The following is a 20,236-nucleotide window of genomic DNA, read 5'->3' as shown; positions in this document are numbered from 1 at the left end:
TGCCGCACACGGGTGGGTGTCAAAAAGATGCGGTGTGTTGCTGCTTTAATGCGTCGTGCTTTCGTCGACGCTGCAGTGGTTGGGGAAAAGTGGATGACGAGTGCTGGTCGACGTTGGGTGCCAGTGGTTTTACCTCAGCAACTTGCGGCCAGGGTGCGGCAAGGCGGCAACTGGTGCACGGGTCTGCCTTCCATCGGAGTGCTTTGACCAGCAATTGTACCACCACCACCACCACCACCGACCGTCAGGCAGTCAACTTCGGTCAGATAACCGTCTTCTTGACAAGCAATTTAACTTACTTGGCCAAGGTGAGGGGAGTATGGAATTATTCACGATGTGGAAAACGCTAAGAGAATATCATTCAAATGTTTAACCATAGCCATGTTCGTGGGAGTCGTGTGGTTTATTCATAAGTCCTATACTTGATAAAGATCAACGCTGTCAACTGTCTGCCTGCCTCTGCCAGTGCGGTCAGTTAGTTAGTTCCGTGTTATACACACCCAAAACCGTCGAATTCTGTTCGACTCCATCCACAATCAGCTGCCGGAATTGAAACATGAAATTATCCAGGATGGTTTGTCAGTCGTGGACTCCTTACTCCGTAACCTCAAGTAGGTAGTCAAGTTGAAATCGCTCAGTTTGTCGCATCCCACGAGGAAAGATCCATCGCGTCCATCGGCCCCATGTTCATCAGTGATCGAAGTACACCCTCGGCAACAGGCGTCATGCCCGTCTGTCCCTGCAGGTCGCCCCAGCCATTCGGCAATCCAAAATCCGCTCCAGGCGTGTCGGGCATAGAAAACCTTTGGTTTGGCGTCAGCCCAGTGCGAAGGCCAAAACCACCTGCGTCGTTGAAAAAGTTGGCATTTGCGTCAGCGCCACCTCGCGGGTTATTGCTGGATTGCGCGTTGGCGTCGAAAGAGTTTCTCCCAGATCCATCGAGACCGCCTGCCATACTCACTCGCGGATCTGAGGCGTTTGAGTTCGGTGTTGGCCGGTTGGACTGGTCACCGTCTGGTGATCCTGACATGTTGTTGTCGCCACTGCTTTCGCTCTGTCCGAATCCAGTAACGCGCCCGCTGCTTGAACCGGACTTGTCGTACATGGACCCGGAGCTCGGTGTTAATGAGTTTCCATGCAATGGGAGGTTGCTGGTAGTGTTCGAACCATACAACAGGGATGCCTCTGCAGACAGCCAGCCGTTTGGACCGCCGAGATTGGGGGTAGCAGAGGCAGATATCGGGACGCCCTCGTCATTTTGGCCAGGCTCAATGATGTTTGGTGCATTAGCAGCGTTTCCATCATCATCCACAGTCTTCATGAAGTGGCACTCGTTACGGTAGGACATGATACCCTGAACGCCATCCGGATCGTCACACACAGCACCGCTCTTGGCGCCGCCGTTGCCGTTGGCCGAGCTGGGCTGTGAAATAGTTAGCACAAGGAAAGCCAATACGATGTTGTTCACTCACGCTTTCACCGCTGCGGGGGAATGCCGTTTTGAGTTTTGGTATTCTCATCGCAAGGGCTTCCAGATCAACGTCCAGCTGCACAAGGAACGACTCTGTAAGAGGATTTCTTCTCTTGAGTGCGTTCATGGCTGAGAGAAGGAACCTTAATGAGTCGGCTGTTTGGCTATCGTCTGGACGACTCTTGAGATATTGAACAAATACCCTTGCTGCAACATAAAGACAGAAGGATATAAAAGGGTTCATCTAAGACATGTTAGTACCCCGGGTGTCATGGGACTCTTGCTGGACATACCGCTGAAAGGTCCATGTGTGAGATCATTCTCATGATGCTCGCAATCTCGTTCGCCGCTGTGATACAGCGCACCTTGCTTTCTGCACTGACTGAAGCCGGAAGTTTATTCTTGTCTGCCTTGAAGATAGCTGCCTGGTGCAAACAGATTGTCGACGTGTGAATGCTCATGTTGGTGAACACGATATTGGGGTTGCCCAAACCAATGGGAAGCTTGAGGTGCGACGGCAGACAGAGAGAAGTATTGAGAAGGATGTTGTCCATATTGCGGTGCCGCTTCCAGAACTCGCCGTTCAGGTCGTGGTCTCGATCATCGGGGTCAGGCCGGTGCAAGTGAATCAGGTTGCGGCCAAAGAGGCATGCCATCAATACGATGCCTCCAAAAGAGGAGAGTTTGCCAGCTCCAGAAGGACTCATGCAATCTTGCAGAGACTGTGTCTGCTCAGGTCGGCTCATGTCGAAAGACTCCTCTGTGCAGGGTAAGTTTGTCATAATGTCCTTTTCATCCACCGTCATCGGCCACCCGGTGCCAATACTCGCATAGCGATCTTCGCAGAATGCCATCCAGAATGTACGTCGCCTCTCTTCGCGCTCGGTCCAGTCCCTTGGCGGCGGAAGACACTGCTTCACGTCCAATCCGGCACCATCGAGGCGATGTAGGCCAATCCTGAACACCTATTAGCTACCGAGTCCTTGATGGTGGATATAGCGAGCTCACATTTGACACAGGCGTATGGCAGACCCTGTGCTCATCCAAGCTCTTGGGAAGTACATCATCTTGAATTCGTACGAGGCAAGTAGCACATGGGTCTGAGCATGAGCCACAGATATCATGTGCTCGCCATACCCTTTGATGTAGTCCGCCTCGACATACTTACGAGCTCTTTGATAGAACAGGTCTTTGAGATCAAGGTATTTTTCAGTGATTGAGCATGACAAGGTCCATATGGCATATCGGAGCGCGACTGGTGGGCGTTGGTTCGGAGCTCTATCATTTGTGTCAGTACGTTCTTGTACATAGCCACATTCAATCTTCGCTAGCTGTATGGGGCCCTTACAAGTTCATGGCTGCCAGATATCTATATTTGTGGATCATAGGCACGGATGGATGAACCTTTTCAAAGAAGATTTGGTGGCTGCAAATCACTCGTCAGTACAGTGGCCTTCAGGAGATACTCTGATGATACTGACAGCTCGTCGATAGTTTCCTGTGGAGGCAGAGGTTCTTCGAGGCCTAGTCCAATCATTTCCCAGGTGAAGTTGCTCCCGGCGTTGCTCATGCCCATTGACATGTTGGAGTTGAAGTTGAAATCATCCATTGGAGGGGCAGCCGCATTTTGAGCCTGAGGAGACTCGCCGTTGAAGCGCCATCGGTCGACGTCGTGATCAGCGCCGAGACCAAGGTTGGGATTGGTGATACTGTAACTGGTCGGAGCGGCGGTGGTTCGGCTACGATTCGCGGCGGTTGCGTCCAAGTTGTGAGGTATGTTGGAGGAGGGGTTGGCTGGCACGGGTGGAGGGTCTTGGGTTTTGAGCAGGGTCTCGACTTGTTCTATACAGGGTGCAAAGACGTTCAGTCAGTCAAGGCGATGATGGTCAGGAACACGGTAAAGGAAGAAGACGTGGAACGGAGAACGCAAATGTCAAAAAGAGCAGGGCGCAAAGACGGGAATGCTCACTCAGTCGTTCCTCTAGAGCCTTGACATATCCTCGCTTGGGACCGCTTTTCCTGCGTACCTCATCGTAGGCGCAAGAATGGCCCAGCCTGGCGCAAGTGCTGCAACTGGGCCGCACCCCGTCACACTTCAACTTGCGCTTCCGGCATATCATACATGCTAGGCGCTTCGGCTTGGGAACATTGCTGTTGTCGGCGGCCCCTTCCCGACCATTGGACTCGGCGTCTGGGCTGTGAGGTCGTTTGTGAGAGCTGGCGCCATTTGTATCTGGCGGCGTGGGTGTACTTGAAGACATAACGAGGGCAAAGTCTCAGCGAATCCAACTACTAATTCAATGCCTGTAGATCGAACGGTCGGGCAACCCGGAGAGTGTTTGTGAACGACAAACGGCGATTTCTCTTGTTATCGGATGGGTGAACCGAATGTAAAGATGCCCTCATTCCATGGGCGCGCGCGCACAATTACTATCGCTGCTGACGGTCGTGTTTCGTACTAGTCGAGGTCGCACAAAGGATTAAGCACCGTGGGGCCCTTCGACCTGGTGGGATTGACGTTGAAGAGAGGTTTCTGAGTAACTCGTACGGAGTGTGGTGCTGCAGACGACCCTCAAGTCCAAAGGCGATAAAGGCAAAAGTCGTCGGTAACCGGTAGTGTAGGTAAAGATGAAGGAGCGAAGAGGGCGGGCGGAGAATGGGTTATCGGTCGTCGTTGGGGCGGTGGAGGGGAGGGTGGAGGGTACCCAGGCGTAGAGAAGTGAGTGGAGGAGAGACCTTTGGAGACGGGGAGAAGCAGCGTCGGGTCTGTCAAGAGCGCGAGATTTGGGGTTGAGAAGCAAGGATGGATAGAGTGCCAGACAAGCGGAGGATTAGGTGCAGTGGTGCAGTTGAGCGTGTGAGGTGACGGGAGGAGGTGGTATGGCAGCACGGCGGGCACCAGCGACCAGTTAGTTGCTGGGCTGCAATTAGTGCGGTAGTGTCTGGCAGCCAACCTACGAGTCCGGTAGCGACACGGCCTGGCCGCCATACCCTTTCCAGCCGCGCTCATGATTAATAAGATGCTCCGTACTCCGTACCTTTCCATAATATCAAAGTACATTATCGACATGGGCCCCCCCAGCTTCATGTACCGCAGATATCCAGTCCAGTCCATCTGGACGGATACCTATGTACGTATCACGATAGACACTTCGCGGGCGCCACAGAATCTGTGCCACCAGTGTATTCGTTCATAGGCAGTTTTTTTTTGGCTTACCTCACCTCAAGGCATGAATGATGAAGTGTTTGCACCTTAGAATGCTTAGGTAGGCACACTGACACAGGAGTGAATGCCCACCACGACAAATCAGTGAGTGAGACACCGAGAAACCCTGCACATATGCGCAGTGGGCAGTGCCGGAAAAGACCCTGCGTTGAAAGCGAAAAGCGAGAAACACGAGTCGGGTTGGATTCTAGCACAATACCGCCAATGGACTTGTCGCCAATTTCACTCACTTTCCCTCGCAGTTTCGGAGCGGAGTAATGGTGCGGATCGTCAGGCATGTGCTGCTTTGGCCTTGCCTTGATGCCTATTTACCTAAAGGATAACTCTAAGTATCGACCGTACTGTCAGGTACTCCGTGCCTCAGGTATAATTGTCCAATATTGTCACTTCTCCGGTCATTTGTCACCTTTGAGCTAAATCTCTTCAGGCAACTGGAAGCCAAAACTCTATTCGCGAGTTAACATTTCACTCCTTCCCTCCTTGCCCTACGATGCCGCGAGCTTTCTACCGTTCGTTACCTTAGGTAACATCATGCAAGAGAGGTATTCGTACTTAAGCTACCTTACCTGCCTCACACCACCTCAGTCACCGATGTACGGGTAAAAGCCGGGAGCAGAGCTGGCCGAGGCAAAGGTCGACGAGAGTTCTCACCAGCGACAGCGATCCTAGGCAAACGTCTGAACGCGCAACTTGCACTCACCTCTCACACCATAATCTCATGCACCACAGCCACACTGCGCTAGGAAGCAACGGCCGCCTGGCCCATCAATCTGGTACAGCTGTCCAAGACCCCAGCCTCTGTCGTCAGCCAATGACTACATTTTGATCCCTCTGCTCTGTACGGATACCAGAGGCAGTGATCATCTCACATTGGGGTCCCAAAGTGAAGTAAGGTGAGGCAGGGCGGCACACCGCACACGTTGCATATGTAGGTGTGTGTAAGCACGTAGGGTACATTCTTGCAAGTCGCACCGCACTGATATAGGTGCCCTATAGAGACGCATAGAGTATCCGTACCATATGCAAAACTTGCCGTTTGCACCTTATCTATACTCTAATCTGGCCTTCATCCGAGGGCGATGTCAGGCAACATGATGCATGGCGCGTGTTTCCTGGCAAGCTATATCTGTGAAGACAAACACATACTCCTCAGCCCACATTTTCGAACAGACCATCGCTGGACGTGAAAGTCATGGAAGTCTTTATTGCAGTGCTGCTAATTTTGATTCTGCTACTTATCCTGCAGTCAGCTATGAGGACAGCTTTAACTATTCGATAGGGGCGCATTCGTTTCTCTGCCTCCATCTCCTGTTTCTTCCCTAAGCGGCGTCAAGTTGGGCCGATCTGACATTGGCAACACGCAGTTCAGCGTCTCAGTCTTCCGATCTTGCAGCTCAAGTTGCCCTTCCTTGACGTCTATGCCTGTGGGTGGTTATTGTCAGGTCGACATACAACTGCTCAGCTTCCAAAATTGAATGACGCCGGAACCTGCTTTTTCCTTTTTGGGTGTTCAATCTATGCCACTGAAGAATCCACTTACTCGTGGCTGAATAGGCCTCGTTTCCACGTCAGAGTAGACGACTTCACCCGTTCTGAATGGAGTCGTTGTGTCTCCTCACTTCTTCTCTGCGTCTACTCCGACGATGCGAAGAACGCCAAGATCGCTGTATGCCAAACAGTATTTCGTCGGCGCCCAGGCCACGACCGGACAAGGTCCAGCTGTCTTAAAGGTGTGGACATGGTCTCCTGACTCTGCATGTCGTATATCCAATCCAGAGCCTGGCAGCGCAGTCAGTATCTACGCTTTCCTGGCGCCGAGTAACTTACCTTCATCGCTGCCTCCAACCAAGAAGTTGCCGTCGAAGGTGAAACCTATCGAAGCGTTAGACAGCCTACGCAGTGCAAAGCATTGTAATTCGGCTCACTAATAGACCGCACGGGGCCGATCATGGTGGTTATGGTTCGCTGGCAAATCCAGTCTGTCGTGTCCCAAAGAGAAATGATGGAATCCGAACCCCCCGTAGCAAGATAACGCCCTGTGGGTTGTAACTCAGCAGTCAAGCAGGAAGACGTGTGTCCGTTGAGGGCAAATTCCTTTGGCTCATCGCCATGGTTGAATTGGAAAGCAGGCTTGAAGTCAGGATATGTCAAGATCCGCGTTCTTCCCTCGCCGGTTGTTAAGAAGATCGTATCGCCGGCCCAGCCAAAAGCGATTTGGTTTGTCTGACTGGGCTGCTGATGAGACGAAATCGGCGTAGATTGTGTCGGTGATAGCACAAAGATGTTGTCCGTCTGGCAGATCGAGCGTTAATACAGAGTCCCCATGTGATGCCAAAAGCGATATAGCGGACCTTATTTCCAACGACTAGAGACTGCCCGTCGGGCGCCCATACAAGAGTGAAGGCGTCTCCCAAGCCTCTAATCTCGTTGACGCAAGTCTTGGACCGAACGTCCCAGAACTTGACGACTCCATCGTTGCTCACACTGCACAACTCAGCATCCTTGACTGGATTGAATGCAACCTTTTCGATGGCAGCTGAGTGTCCCTTCAACTCAGTTGAGAACCGCACATTTGGCTTCTCCGGATTCCCTACAAAAGTGAGGTAAGTCAGTCTCATTGCTCCATGGACAAGCGGATCGCTTTCATCACGTACAGACGCGAAGCGTTTTGTCTGAGGAGCCTGTTGCGACCAAGGTTCCCAATGGGTTCCAGGCTATCGATCGTAATCTGGGCAAGTAGTCAGTATCCAAAGTCAGAAGTTCCACAGGGACTTTTCATAGGTAGGGGCCATACGTGTGTCCTCTGGAGCTTGAGCTGGGATCGTGGTACGGCTGGCTCTTGAGGTTGGTCAGAAAAGCCGGAAATCTCTCCTTGGAGAGGCTCAGCCTTGTGCGAGGAGGCACCATGACAGCGCGCCAGGAGCACCTTGCACGATGAGCAGCAATGTGAGTTGAGTGCAATACTATATGGTATGTCAAGGTCAGTCTATGAACACAACTCAGATAGTGTCAAACTGAAAGATGCCATACGCAGAGTGTGTCGACAGCAGTGGTAAAATTCCAAGTGCACAAGAATAATCGGTCAGCACGTACAGATTCAGTCTCTCAGCAGTGAGAACTCAGTGTTGCCTCAGCTGTACGCTGAATTATTTTAAGCCGACGCCAAACCCCAGATGAACTGTACAATGTTGTCGTTGGCATGCTGAAGCGAATGCGGTATACGCAGTGGATATCCGTACTAGGTAGGTACCTTGCTCCTGACCGTGTAAGGCACCTTGCGCTGTAGCCACATTGAGTCCATTGTCGCGGTGCCATGGATTACATAATGGTGCTCGGGTAAGGCGGTCCGAACAAAGCGCTTGCCCTGCATCCGTAACATGTTGGAGTGCAGCTGCCAAAGACCGAAAAAGGCGGGTACCTTATCGACAGGAAGCTCGCTCCCTGGTGGCTTCACAAGCTCCCGCCGGCGACAAGGAGCTGCTCGTTCAACGATGCTTATTCCAAGCCGTCAATTCGCATCATCAGTTCCCCTTTGACCCCGCATATTGGTGTCTTCGATGGGCCTCGATCGGTTTGAAAGGGACATGATGTTACTTGTTTGAAATACAGCAGCGGCCATGATCAAGACATTGTGCGGCTCGACGACAAAGAATACCTGGTCTTCGGCTCGACGAACCCCCCGTTTGTCACCAACAACACCTTGCCATTGCGACGGCATACCTTCACCGAAACGATCGACGCGCTTGCGTAGGGCCTTTCCGAGATGTATTGGCCCATAGGAACCCCGAGAATCTTCGCAACGAGCAGCAGGTCTGGTCCTGCGTTCAACCTAGTCGTTTCCCACGATGGCCTACCCAATCCCTTCGATAATCGGCCGACAGACGATGCCTCAGAATCGCCTTCCGCCAATGCTCAACAGCAACAATCGCCACACGATGCTCTTGAGCTAGCCACGCCAATGACACCGCTGACGCCCGCAATACAGCCAGTTTACGACCAAGATCAGGACCCGGAGACAGTTCGGCCATCACCCCGCCTCAATGTCAACATTCCCCTGAAAGATCCCGTCCTCGCGCTGCGCATCTCCCGTCCTGGCCACCTTTTCGCATCAATAACCTCCACTTCAATGACAATATGGCAAGCCAAGGTTGGTTCTTGATCCGGATTGCTCTGTCTAGTAAAGTTCAGTGAACCATGCTTACGTTCTTCTCAAGCCTACTGTGATTTTGGCAGTAGTAGTCCGCTCGGAATCTTCTTTATCGACTTATGGCGAAAACGTCGACCTTCTGATGAGACCTGATTCGGCTATAATTGTGGTCCGGACTACCTTAGGCTACCTAATAACATACTCGCTTGCGATGGACTCCGAAGCCCAAGTCTACAAACCGTATTTCCCGAGCTACGCAAACATCCAACGACGTCGTCAGAGCCATCATGGCCAGCCTGGAAGTACAGCTCCAGATCAATATCTTTGGGGCCCTGGTGAGGGTCAAGGAGTGCGTGATGTAAGCGTTCGCTTCAGGATGGTCATCAAAGTTGATGCTGGCATAGAGAGCGCTCTGGCACTGGATGACGAGCTGGTTGTTGCCACGCGCAAACCGGGCGCCATACAGTGCATCCGCTGGACCCCGGACCAAAGCGGAAGTCAGACTAAGACAGAAATCATCAGTCGGATGGGATGGCTAGAAAAAAAGATAACCGTCGTCGAGATGACCCATGACCGGCCTATGAACCTGTCAACCTGGACCACAAGTGACGGCAAGGTCTATGCAGTCCAGCGGCTTCATCCTCGCGACCAGTCGAACGGGAATCCGCAAGAAGCTGACCCCAAGAAACTTTTCAAGGGGTATTGCTTCCATACGCCCGCTAAACCAGAGGAGTCCGCCGTAAAAGCAGTCATCAATGCAAGATTCTCATTGATTGCTGTAGGCTGTGCTGATGGGTGCATCCGTGTTTACTCGGCTCGAGATTACGCTGGCAATATTCCTCCTTCACACACACATACCATTCCAGTATCGACAACGGTTTCTGGTTCACTCACGACTCTAAGCTACTCACCTGACGGCTACTGTTTGTTTGCCGGATATGAAAGTGGATGGGCTACATGGAGCGTCTACGGGAAGCCGGGCAGCAACAGTTTCGGCGCGCACGACGCTATCATTGAGGCCAATGGTGAAAACTGGATATCTGGCATTGGGGACGCCGTATGGCTCGGCAGTGGTTCGGAAATCCTTATAACACATCGCATGCACGAGGCGATTTGGGTGCTGGAGATGGCGAGAAGCGCAGTCGTTGGCAACTACAACGCTGCAAACCTCATGCGTACCGTTCTACAGACGAGTACCAACGTCATGATATATCGCGGATATGACCTGCCAGATCTAGCCAGCATCTCTGCGGAGCCGCATCTATGGCACACAACGAAAGTGCCCTCGGCCTATTTGCTTCAGCAGTGGCCTATCCGCCACACTGTCATTTCACCAGACGGTCGATATGTTGCTGTGGCTGGGCGCCGAGGTTTGGCTCACTATAGTGTCAACAGTGGTCGATGGAAAACGTTTGCCAACGAAGCCATGGAAAATGAGTTTCAGGTCAGGGGCAGTATGTGCTGGTATCAGCATATCCTCGTCGCTGCCGTTGAGGCCAATAAGTCGCACGAATTGCGCCTCTACTCGAGGGAAACGGCGCTCGACACCGCCCAAGTGCTTCACACAGAGCGATTGCCAGCTCCAGCAGTTTTAGTGACCACGTCGGGAGAGGACTCGCTACTTGTGTACACCTACGACAACTTACTTTACCACTTCATATTCGCGCCCACCAATGGTTCTATCAGATTGGTTCAGCTAGGACAAATTGCATTTCATGGCATCGTGCGATCGCCTGCAAGAGTTCGCGGTCTGAGCTGGATCTTACCAGACAGCCAACTCGTCGACGGTGATCCGTCGCAAGATGTCGCCGTGGCATCTGTCTTGTTCCTGGTAGATGCCAAGCTGGTATTGCTACAACCCTCATTCAATAACGAGGGCAATTTGAAGTACGACATGAAAGTCATCGCTCAAAACGTTGAATTTCATGTAAGCATGAGAGATCAGCCCCATTTCGATGGGCTTGCTACACATGCTGAGGAGTTGTCGCCTGTTGGGGCAGACGTGACTCTACGAAATTCACTCTGGGTGTTCGATGGCCAGGATTTCAAGGTCTGGGCAGACATACAAGAGGTGCTGCAAGCGGCTTCAAATGAGACACAGCGAGAACTGCCGAAGACAATATCAGTCCCTCTAGACTTCTACCCCCTTTCGACACTTCTCGGCAAGGGCATCATCCTTGGAATTGAAGCTGATCTAATACAGCGACGAGATATCAGCTTCTCCTTCTTCCGCTTCACCATTCGGGTTGGTTTGCCATCGCTACCTTTGGATATCTAGCTGACCATTGTCAACAGACACATTTGTTCCTGCCTGACATTCTGCGATTCTTCCTGACCGAGAACCGTAAAGCAGATGCAGTCAAATTGTCAGACCGGTATCAAACTCTGGAATATTTCGCACACGCGTTGGAGATATTACTTCACAAAGTATTGGACAAGGAAGTTGATTCCGGACCGAGCCCCGAAGAAGCAATCTTACCAAGGGTGCTTTCGCTTCTATCGTCTTTTAAGCAATATCTAGACATTGTGGTGCAGTGCACAAGGAAAACGGAAGTGCGGCAATGGCGCACCCTTTTCGCATATCTCCCGCCGGTACAAGAGCTTTTCGAAGAGTCGCTCCAGCGAGGATCTTTGAAGACGGCCGGCGGCTATCTCATCATCTTGCATACTCTAGATGAGCTGGGATCTGCGTCAGAACAAACAGTACGGTTGCTATCAAGAGCAATGAAGGAGGGTGATTGGGAGCTGTGCAAGGAACTTGCACGGTTCTTGGCAGCAATGGATGAAACTGGTGACACGCTCCGCGACGCAATGGAAGGCGTGAATATCTCTATGAAGGGCAACAAGGATCAATCTGGGCTGATGAGTCGTCTTGATGTGCCTCACAGCAAAGCCGTGAATGGCTTGGGGTTGAAGTATATAGAGCAGAGCGACGAGATGGAGTCGGAAGGCCAATCGGTCAGCTCCGCCGCCAGTTTTAGTTCAGACGGTCGCTAGAAGGCGCTAACACATTGAAAATGAAGTTCATGAGTGCCACTTCCCTCCATTGCCTGCCGTGACAGTCCACACGTGATGAAATCGTCTTCTAGAAGGACTTGATGGACGAGGCACTGCTGTTCCATTGCCACTTGTGCAGACACGCCTGCATAAAGTTTGGGTTGTGCAATGACCGGTGCAACGGGTACGTACCTCCCCCGCCCCCTCCAGTGAGGTCCCTGGCAGGCACGGCTGGCCAGACGCACCACAGCCCCGCCAACTGCTTTCTGCCCTGTCGATGAGTGCAGAGAAACACCGTCAATCACCACCCAATGAGAAACACATTCGCTCCTGTTCCTTCACATCAGCACCCATAGTCGAAACGGCCGAGCGACCGCGATTACTCGATATCCACGAACGATCTAAACGTTCCGACGCGACCGTACTCTGGGCCATGATCTGAGGGCTCGTCGAGGCACGAGTCGCACATTCTTCCCGCCATGATGGATGACTTCGTTAGCGAGTCGGACAGTGACTATACGAGCTACTGGCGAGACTGGGTGAGTGCGGAAAGACAGCCGATGGTTTATCTGCGTCCCAAGGAAATTCTGATGAGGGTGGAAGCGCCGGCTGCGACGCGGTCGCTGGCGCGGAATTGAAGGCCCTCGCAACAGCCTCGGACGCCTGCCACTTGACCAAAGACGAATGACCTGCTGACCGTGGTCCTTTGTAGTTCATTTCCTCTCGTGGCAACGAATACTTCTGCGAAATCGACGAGGATTACCTGACGGATCGGTTCAACTTAACTGGGTTGAACACGGAGGTTCAGTACTACCAATATGCGCTGGATCTCATCACCGATGTCTTCGACCTCGACTGCGACGATGAGATGAGGGAGACAATCGAGAAGTCCGCGAGACATCTGTATGGTCTCGTACACGCCAGATTCATTGTCACGACAAGGGGTCTTGCCAAGATGGTAAGCCATATTTTCTCTCGAATCATTCTCCAGCTTCTTTTTCTAAAACCGGAGAATGAGAAGGAGGACTGTTTTGTATTTGAAATGTTGCTACGATTGCAGGCTAACGTAGTTCGCAGCTCGAGAAGTACAAGAAGGCCGACTTCGGAAAGTGCCCCCGTGTCATGTGCCATTCGCACCCTCTCCTTCCCATGGGCCTTGCCGACATCCCCAACCTGAAGCCCGTCAAGCTCTACTGCGCACGTTGCGAGGACATCTACAACCCAAAGTCCTCGCGCCACGCCGCCATCGACGGCGCCTACTTTGGAACCTCGTTCCACAACATCATCTTTCAGGCCTACCCGGCACTCATCCCCACCAAGAGCGCCGAGCGCTACATTCCGCGCGTCTACGGCTTCAAGGTTCACGCTCCGGCCGCTCTCATCCGGTGGCAGCATCAGAAGAAAGACGCCATGCGCCGCCGCCTGCGGAAATTGGAGGTGGACAGTGGGTTCCGGGACGAAGATTTGCTGGCGGAGGAGGACGAGGACGATGTTGAGTTCGAGGGCACGGAAGCCCGCGTACGGCCTGGAGAAGACGAGGGCGTTGCCATGGCGTGAAGTAGAAGGAATACCAGGCGAAGACGGTTTCGCTGATCTTTGGCTACCTACCTAGCCAGGTACACATCGACATTGCACACGGGGGCGACCTGATAAAAGGCTTTTTTTTTTGGGGGGGGCCAGGCATGGCTTCCTCCGCTTTGCTATTACCTTTTTTTTTCTTAGTTTCATCTCTCCTATTCGGTAGACTGGGGCCTCGGGAATAATGATATGATGGCTTTCATGATCAACTAGCTACCATCTCGTGATGTGGTCCTAAGACGCTACACTTGAAGAACTCGTGCTCAACCACATGTTTGAGAGATTAATACTTGATGAGCATATCCAAAGCTCGACGTTCAGTGGGTTTATAGATTCTCTTGGTGTCCAGGCAGGGTAGAGCACTAGAATCGGGCTATCGTTGGCAAGGTAATGAGCTGTGATTCTTCCCTATATGACAGCCCAGTTGAAAAGGCAAGCAGTCAGGAAGATCCAGTTGGATATCCTGATCTTGGACTACGGTTCGGGAGTAGTTAGGCCAAGCGCAAATACTGCAAGTGTTTAAAAAAGGCTAGTCTGGTCTTGTCGGCAGGGACCATGGTGATCATGGATGAGTATGCACGCATGACCCTCCCAAGCCTTTCTACCCGATTGCATGCTCCGTATCTTGGGTCGGAAGGAAAACTCGAACTAAGAGTCATTGCGACAGTTCGAGGTTCGGTTACTACGACTCACGTACTACAGTGCTCATGTACGAAGAGTTCTTGCAGTGAGTACACTGTCAATGTTCCTCACACATAATGACACTTTGCAAAAGAGAAACGTCTCAACAGAATTCGTCAGTCACAAATCTATTCCGTAACGGTCATATCTGTATGCCATGCCTGGCCCCATAAGAAACAATTGCTCAATGCCCCCGCCAGTTCCTTTTCAGGCGGGTGGTATACCGTTAACTCCGTTCATGCCCCAATATGCCCAGTATGGAAATGCGATGGATGCTATTTTGGCATGCCGCACTCAAGTCTATCATCATCAAAATCGGTTTTCAGCCTCTGGCTCTTCATGAGAGCCTTGCTTGCCCATGTACTGCGTCGACGTTGCTTGGGCAATGACAGGTCTCGACACATATGCCTCTTCCTCATCGCCGGGCCGAATGAAATCTCCCTTGTCAGTCGCGTAACTGTACGAGCCAACGCCAGACCACCAAGCTTTGTCGTGGCTTCGGGGGCCCCAAGCCCAACCGGCACCCTGGGTAATTGGAAGGTGATAGTAGCGGAAGGCAAAGATAGAAGTGAAGATTCCAATCATGTAGCCGAAGAGAATATCGAAACCGTGATGGCGGAAGTCGAACCAGCGAGAGCCGGCAATGAAGATGGAAGCGAACCAGGGTAGGACGACGATGGTCAGGAGATAGATCGGAGGGGCAGCAGCTTGTCGACGGACAGCCGTCACAACCTTGTTGTGCTCAGCCAAGTTCCTTGCAGCGGTGGTAGAGTCGGGGTTGAGCGAGCCGCTTTCGCCGAGTCCAACTTCCTCGTAGCCAGACCCGGTCTTCTTGATGCGAGAGGGAAAAGCCGAGTGCGATTCAGCCCCATTGTCCGAAGCCACGAACGGTAGGGTGACGGCGAACTTGCTGGCGAGGAACAGAGAGAGGTAAATCAGGCCCGCAGCGGCGGAGCTCGAGTGACCGGACGGGTAGCTGCGGAAGCCGTCGTTGAGAGTGTGGGAATCGGTGTTTTGGCAAATGGCGGCAGATACGAGCTGGCCAAAGCCCGTCGCACCTGTCAGACCGGTGATATTGGGGGAAGTGCCACCAACGATGTATTTTGAAATGTTCTCTAGGTCGGGCTGGCATCGGGAGAGAAGGTCGGGTCGTGGTTTGCCGAACATGTTCTTCATGCCGTTCGTGATGAAGAAGGCGCCTACGTGGGCGAGAGCGAGACCGAGATACCCGACGTGTAGTTCCCACAGTTTCCGCTTCCAGATGAGCCCCTTGGGAGTTCCCTTGGGGACTGTGTTTCCGGGGACGAGGATGAGGCACACGGCAGCGATGATAATAATGGGACCAGCGACAGCAATGATGGCGGCTAGCCACATAGGCACGGTTTCGTGGTGTGTGAAAGGGAACCTGTTGAAATTTGGGTCAGCAGGTTGCGGTAGAGTAGGGAACGCTAAGCAGCGGTTTTGGTGTCCTACGAGATATTGGGGTCGAGGACAGAGAAAGGACGCTTGTTCGGCTCGATAATGCCCAACACGGTGGCAATGCCGCCGGCAACGGCGAGGACGAGCCAGTCGAAGACGTATGATCCAATTAATGAGGGAGTCCAGTGGCCGCGATGCGGACGGCGCCTGGAGTAGGGCGCAGGTGATTCGGGCATCTTGTAGTACGAGGGCCTCGATGAGGGCGACAAGTTTGCGAGAGGAATGGACGAGGACATGAGGTGAAGGGTGAGGGGAGAGAAGGAAAAGTTAAGAAGTAACTGGGGAAGGAGAAGGGGTCATCCGAATCCGAAGGGAGGTGGCTCCAAGCTACTTCAGGTGAACGAAAGGCAGCAGGCGTATCTGTATGGGCAGAGGGAAAGAGAGTTTTAGTGTTATGGGGTTAGGAATGGGGAAAGGATCCGCACGGCGACGATGATGGCGTAGTGAATTGGTGCGCGCGGATACGGCAAACGGGTGGTGGCTGGCCGGGGGCTGCGGTACCTCACGTAAAGGTATCTAGAGTGAGAGGCGAGAGGCGAGAGAGAGGCAGGGGCGAAATCGGGACTGCTAGAATTATCGGGCCAAGTTGAAAGTGAGTCGGGTCTGAGTTGCGATGGGAGAGTGGAAAAGGCAAAGGTTGGCTGGCGCGAGTAAGAAGAGAAGTGCAGAAACGGCAACAAGACACGAGGGGCCGGCGACTTGTTTGATGTTTGAATAATGTGTAGTGTAAGGTACGTGTAAGGAACTTGAGAACGCGCCAAGCGTAGTAGCACGGTATATGCGGCGGGAGGGTCTTGGTCTGCTGGTTGATCTTGTTTCTGGCGAGAATGGGCAGCGGCGGTCAGGTTACGGACTGTAGAAAGCCCGATGACAGTTGAATACGGAGAGACGTTTTGAGAAATTGTGAAAGCAAGTCGAACTGTTGGATGTTCTATACAGTATGATCAAGGCTCAGGGGACATGGGAGCTGTCCTGAGATGAAGGTGGAAGCGACGAATGCACTTTGAGGTCGATGGCAGGGATGGAGGGTGCCGAAACAAACGGAGTAAGCAGTCGCGTGGCAGTGCTCGAGACGGCGGCGGTAGTTTGGGGCGATTCAAGAGGAGCTGATGGCTAAGGTGATACCTTGAGGTACATCGACCAGGGCAAGCTTAGCATGGAAGAACACACATCAAGCAGCCAGTCCAGCAAAGGGTATCAATAATCCTCCAGCTCATGAGCTGTCTAGAACTGAAGCATGGCAAAAAAAATAGTTGGCATTGTTAGCCACGGTAGGGCTCGTTCATCCGTACACGTCCAAACTTTGATGGGCATTATGGGGTCTGCAGATGACTGACAGCGCAATGCATGAATACTGAAGGTGAGCACGAGCTTGAGGAACGCCAACAGGCAACAGATGAAGGAAGTCCCCTGATGCAGGCGCAGCCGATCATCTACCATCGCATCTAATGTATTTTTGGGCTTGGACGAAGCCAACAGAGTACAGACTAACACAGCATGACCGAGCCCAATTTTGACGTAGCTTTGCAATTAGCATCTGGCTCCTTTCCTCACTTGGCTAATTTCACGGCTTAGGATCCCGCGGGTACGTTGCCACAGCCCTGCCATTTCATCACCAGCATTGAACGGAACCCGAGGGGCGATACACCTTATTAGCTGGCAGCAGAGAATAGGTAAGGCATCACGTATCCATACATACGTTGCGCGTTGCGCGCAGAGCCGAAAGAAGAAGGAAAATTTGAAAATGTGAAGGGGTCACTGGCTGGCAGCCCCAGCCATTTTCTTTCACTAGAGTCAAAGGACCAATCCCGAGTCTCCCAAGTGTTTGAGAGGGCGCCTGAGGGAGCCCATTTGGCCCGTCTTGTGTCCTGTGCGACTTCTTTCATCGCCGAAGGAGGAAAGAAAAAAAAAAAAGGGAAGGAAAGGAAGGTACTTGGTAAGGCTATGCCTGGCGGATACTTGCAAGGTACCTCTGATTTCCATCCCCGTTACGGAGGTGAGAAGGCCCCATCTGAGACCTCATACCAGACCTGCGCGCCTTCCTCCCGTGGTGCCGTGCTCCCGTTGCGAAAGGAGCCCCTTTCACTTACCTTGCCTTACCTAAGGCAGTACGTACCGCAGGACGCACGATGCACCGGCGAGGGTGGCTTGGGTCTCGGCACTGTGGATCACAGCAGTCAATCGACTCAATCCTATCACTTCTGACTCTGCCAAGAGTCTTGTCAGCTTCACTTTCATCAACCTGTCACTATTACTTGCCCGTCGCATCGCGCTCTTTTGCTCTGATCATTGACTGTCTTGGGTCTAGGATTCTGTGAACCACTTTACAAACCAAGGATAGAAGATTGCGCACCAAATTCGTTGCTCTATGCCACAAATATGCCAAGCAGACGCCGTCACTCGATCTTCGCTAACTGCCACACACACACACACACACACACACACAACTACGGCAGACACTTGTATCCGTGACCAGTCGGCAGTTCCATCAAGTTGAGCGTCACAGCGTCTAACTGACAGAGAAACCTTTACAGCCCTCATCTTTGCCTACACCTAGCCATGTCTGGAGATTCCAGGCTAGTTCGTCTCCATTCCAACTTATTTCCCAACATCGTCTTGATCAGCCAGCCATCACGACAGTCGCTTCTCGTCGCACACCGGACTTGTTTGTTCGCCTCTTCCGTCTTGCACCATACCTTGGCCCGGGATCATCGGAAGACCGGCACGTCGACATCTTCGTCAATTTTGTTAACGCGTGGCCTTTGCCCAATGCCACAACTCAGCCAGGGTGGGCCGAAGAGACATTTCAGAAAATATCGCTGACAGGAATCGAAATACGAATATACCTTCTGGTCCTTTCATAGATTGTGGATCTCGAGCCTAAGTTACTACTGGGAGCCTCTGGTCAACCACGACAAACTCATATGGAACCGGCGACGCTGCCATCATCTTTTTCCTCCACTGCGCTGTGACAGCCAATAAATGCTCCGCGGTCTTCTCGGGCGCCGATGCAAAGGATGTGTTCAATTCCCATTGATCACTTGCTTGCAGATCGTCGCTACAGCAACGTAATGTACGGCGGAAACAGATACCCAGGTGATAGTTACTTTATTCATTTGTTCAAATTAAAACAGAACTTTATCAGAACCACAGAGTCGCCACGGCACTCCTCGCGAAGTTAGTACGATCCAGTGTTTTCAGCTCCTGCGAACCCCCATTTTTACCTCTGGACCGGGAATGCCAAATCAACCCCCTGTCCCACACCGTTTGGGGTGCTTCATTGGCTCTGTAGATCCCGAGCCATGCCTAATGAATGACCTGGAGTTCGCTCACGTTTCCAAATGGCTGCAACCCCTGAAGATGGAAACGTGTTCAGCCAACATCCCGTCGGAGACAGGGTCAAGCTGCGGTTGAGGGCAATTAATTCTCCGATTCTCTGAGATGGCATTAGGGCGTCGTGATTCGCCAGTAGTTAGCTAACCTAAACAACAGACGGCCTCACCCTCACTGTCGACTAATGTGCACTTGGAACAAGATTGCGGATTAACGATTAACCATATCTATTCATCAAGTCGCAGCAGCAAAAAAGATTTTCGGGGTATATGTAATACTTGCGGTCCCGCTTCCGCCGTGGATCGGCCGGGCCATTGTTTCGATATATTTCGGCTCCGTTGTCTTCACGGAGACCCTCACCCCGGATTTGCCTCCAGCATGGAGGAATCAAAACACCAAAACAAATCTCAGCTGCCGTACACGGGCTCTATTATTCACCTGCCGCAATGCAAGCTAGCTTTTGAACGGCCACCGCCACCGAGGTTCGGATCCAAGTGGTCATCCGCTCAGTTGGCTTGGATTTGCGATCAAGCATTGTGTTCCAAAAAGGGTCGATGGCTTTTCGCCATCAGATATCGTCAACCGCCCGTGGTCACGTTTACCGATTCTCATCGCCAAGTCTTCGGTCCGCGATGTTGACATTCAGCTAGCGCACAACATCTACCATGATGCTTCTCGACTTTGTCTCAGCAATGCCTCAGTGTCGCTTCTCAGCTCCATTCTACCACACGCAGCTAGGGTAGCATTAGGTTGTTTCCGAGGAACTCTGACCTCGTCGACACACGGTCCTCGAGGGAGCATCCGCTAGCCGCATCCTACATCGTAAGAGCAGCTTGTTTCGGTCAAAGCCCCCTATTCTCGCCCGCCCATCGCTATGCCCACTTTGGTATTCCATCTCTCTGCAACGGCACCAGGAGTCTCTGTGGAACTAGAGCCATCCACAACTCTGAAAACGCCACCATCTCATACGATGTAGCAACCGATGGTAGTTTGACGACCCCAAAGCAGTTGACCCTGACATTGAACTGATTCTCAAACACAGCAGCGGGGCCCCTTTACTACCGCGCCATGACAAAGATAGTCCCATCTCGAGCCTCTAGATTCCTAGAAGGATCTTGCGGCTCACCGTTTTGGTGATTCGCGTTTTTCACAACTTTCTTTTAGGGGCCTTTAGGGGCATAGGCTCGATGTTCTTAAGTCGTCTCCTTTCGCCGCACTTCTTGGCTTGATCTGGTTGACATTCACTCGCTCTTCTCCACACCACGCTCGTTCTTTCTTGGCTCTTTGGGACTGTGCCCTGTGACTCATCGACTAACAGTTCACC

General features: G+C 52.3%; 5 protein-coding genes across 5 annotated transcripts; 2 read left to right on the top strand and 3 right to left on the bottom strand.

Moving 5' to 3' along the window:
* Positions 1-634: 634 nt before the first annotated feature.
* Positions 635-3,732, bottom strand: BDP55DRAFT_629784 (fungal-specific transcription factor; the record flags this gene model as incomplete). Its single annotated transcript, XM_060572063.1, has 7 exons — positions 635-1,423; positions 1,473-1,715; positions 1,765-2,428; positions 2,480-2,749; positions 2,820-2,897; positions 2,953-3,313; positions 3,441-3,732. The coding sequence occupies 7 exons, from the start codon at positions 3,730-3,732 to the stop codon at positions 635-637; spliced, it is 2,697 nt and encodes an 898-aa protein (XP_060431863.1).
* A 2,580-nt stretch (positions 3,733-6,312) lies between these two features.
* On the bottom strand, positions 6,313-7,604 carry BDP55DRAFT_547915 (WD domain-containing protein; the record flags this gene model as incomplete). The annotated part of the gene is made up of 6 exons (XM_060568792.1): positions 6,313-6,476; positions 6,525-6,589; positions 6,631-6,989; positions 7,049-7,287; positions 7,352-7,425; positions 7,492-7,604. The coding sequence occupies 6 exons, from the start codon at positions 7,602-7,604 to the stop codon at positions 6,313-6,315; spliced, it is 1,014 nt and encodes a 337-aa protein (XP_060431862.1).
* A 447-nt stretch (positions 7,605-8,051) lies between these two features.
* BDP55DRAFT_656921 (RIC1-domain-containing protein) lies at positions 8,052-12,113 on the top strand. The gene is made up of 3 exons (XM_060574393.1): positions 8,052-8,844; positions 8,912-11,089; positions 11,140-12,113. Exons 1-3 carry the CDS (start codon positions 8,461-8,463, stop codon positions 11,839-11,841), a joined length of 3,264 nt encoding a protein of 1,087 aa, XP_060431861.1. The 5' UTR covers positions 8,052-8,460; the 3' UTR covers positions 11,842-12,113.
* A 1-nt stretch (position 12,114) lies between these two features.
* On the top strand, positions 12,115-13,658 carry BDP55DRAFT_656917 (casein kinase II subunit beta-2). The gene is made up of 3 exons (XM_060574392.1): positions 12,115-12,380; positions 12,554-12,799; positions 12,919-13,658. Exons 1-3 carry the CDS (start codon positions 12,321-12,323, stop codon positions 13,396-13,398), a joined length of 786 nt encoding a protein of 261 aa, XP_060431860.1. The 5' UTR covers positions 12,115-12,320; the 3' UTR covers positions 13,399-13,658.
* A 751-nt stretch (positions 13,659-14,409) lies between these two features.
* BDP55DRAFT_547996 (PAP2 superfamily protein) lies at positions 14,410-15,755 on the bottom strand (the record flags this gene model as incomplete). Its single annotated transcript, XM_060568799.1, has 2 exons — positions 14,410-15,505; positions 15,574-15,755. 2 exons carry the CDS (start codon positions 15,753-15,755, stop codon positions 14,410-14,412), a joined length of 1,278 nt encoding a protein of 425 aa, XP_060431859.1.
* Positions 15,756-20,236: the final 4,481 nt, after the last annotated feature.

The sequence above is a fragment of the Colletotrichum godetiae genome (assembly GCF_030913485.1).
Source record: "Colletotrichum godetiae strain CBS 193.32 chromosome Unknown BDP55scaffold_12, whole genome shotgun sequence".
NCBI classification, from domain to species: Eukaryota; Fungi; Ascomycota; class Sordariomycetes; order Glomerellales; family Glomerellaceae; genus Colletotrichum; species Colletotrichum godetiae.
This window is presented reverse-complemented; position numbering and strand designations above follow the sequence as displayed.

Coding starts and splice junctions, on each gene's coding strand:
- BDP55DRAFT_656921 (XM_060574393.1), top strand. CDS start 8,461: ATGTATTGGCCCATAGGAACCCCGAGAATCTTCGCAACGAGCAGCAGG. Junction 8,845..8,911: donor TGACAATATGGCAAGCCAAG/GTTGGTTCTTGA, acceptor GTTCTTCTCAAG/CCTACTGTGATTTTGGCAGT. Junction 11,090..11,139: donor TCTTCCGCTTCACCATTCGG/GTTGGTTTGCCA, acceptor CATTGTCAACAG/ACACATTTGTTCCTGCCTGA.
- BDP55DRAFT_656917 (XM_060574392.1), top strand. CDS start 12,321: ATGATGGATGACTTCGTTAGCGAGTCGGACAGTGACTATACGAGCTAC. Junction 12,381..12,553: donor CGAGCTACTGGCGAGACTGG/GTGAGTGCGGAA, acceptor GGTCCTTTGTAG/TTCATTTCCTCTCGTGGCAA. Junction 12,800..12,918: donor CAAGGGGTCTTGCCAAGATG/GTAAGCCATATT, acceptor CGTAGTTCGCAG/CTCGAGAAGTACAAGAAGGC.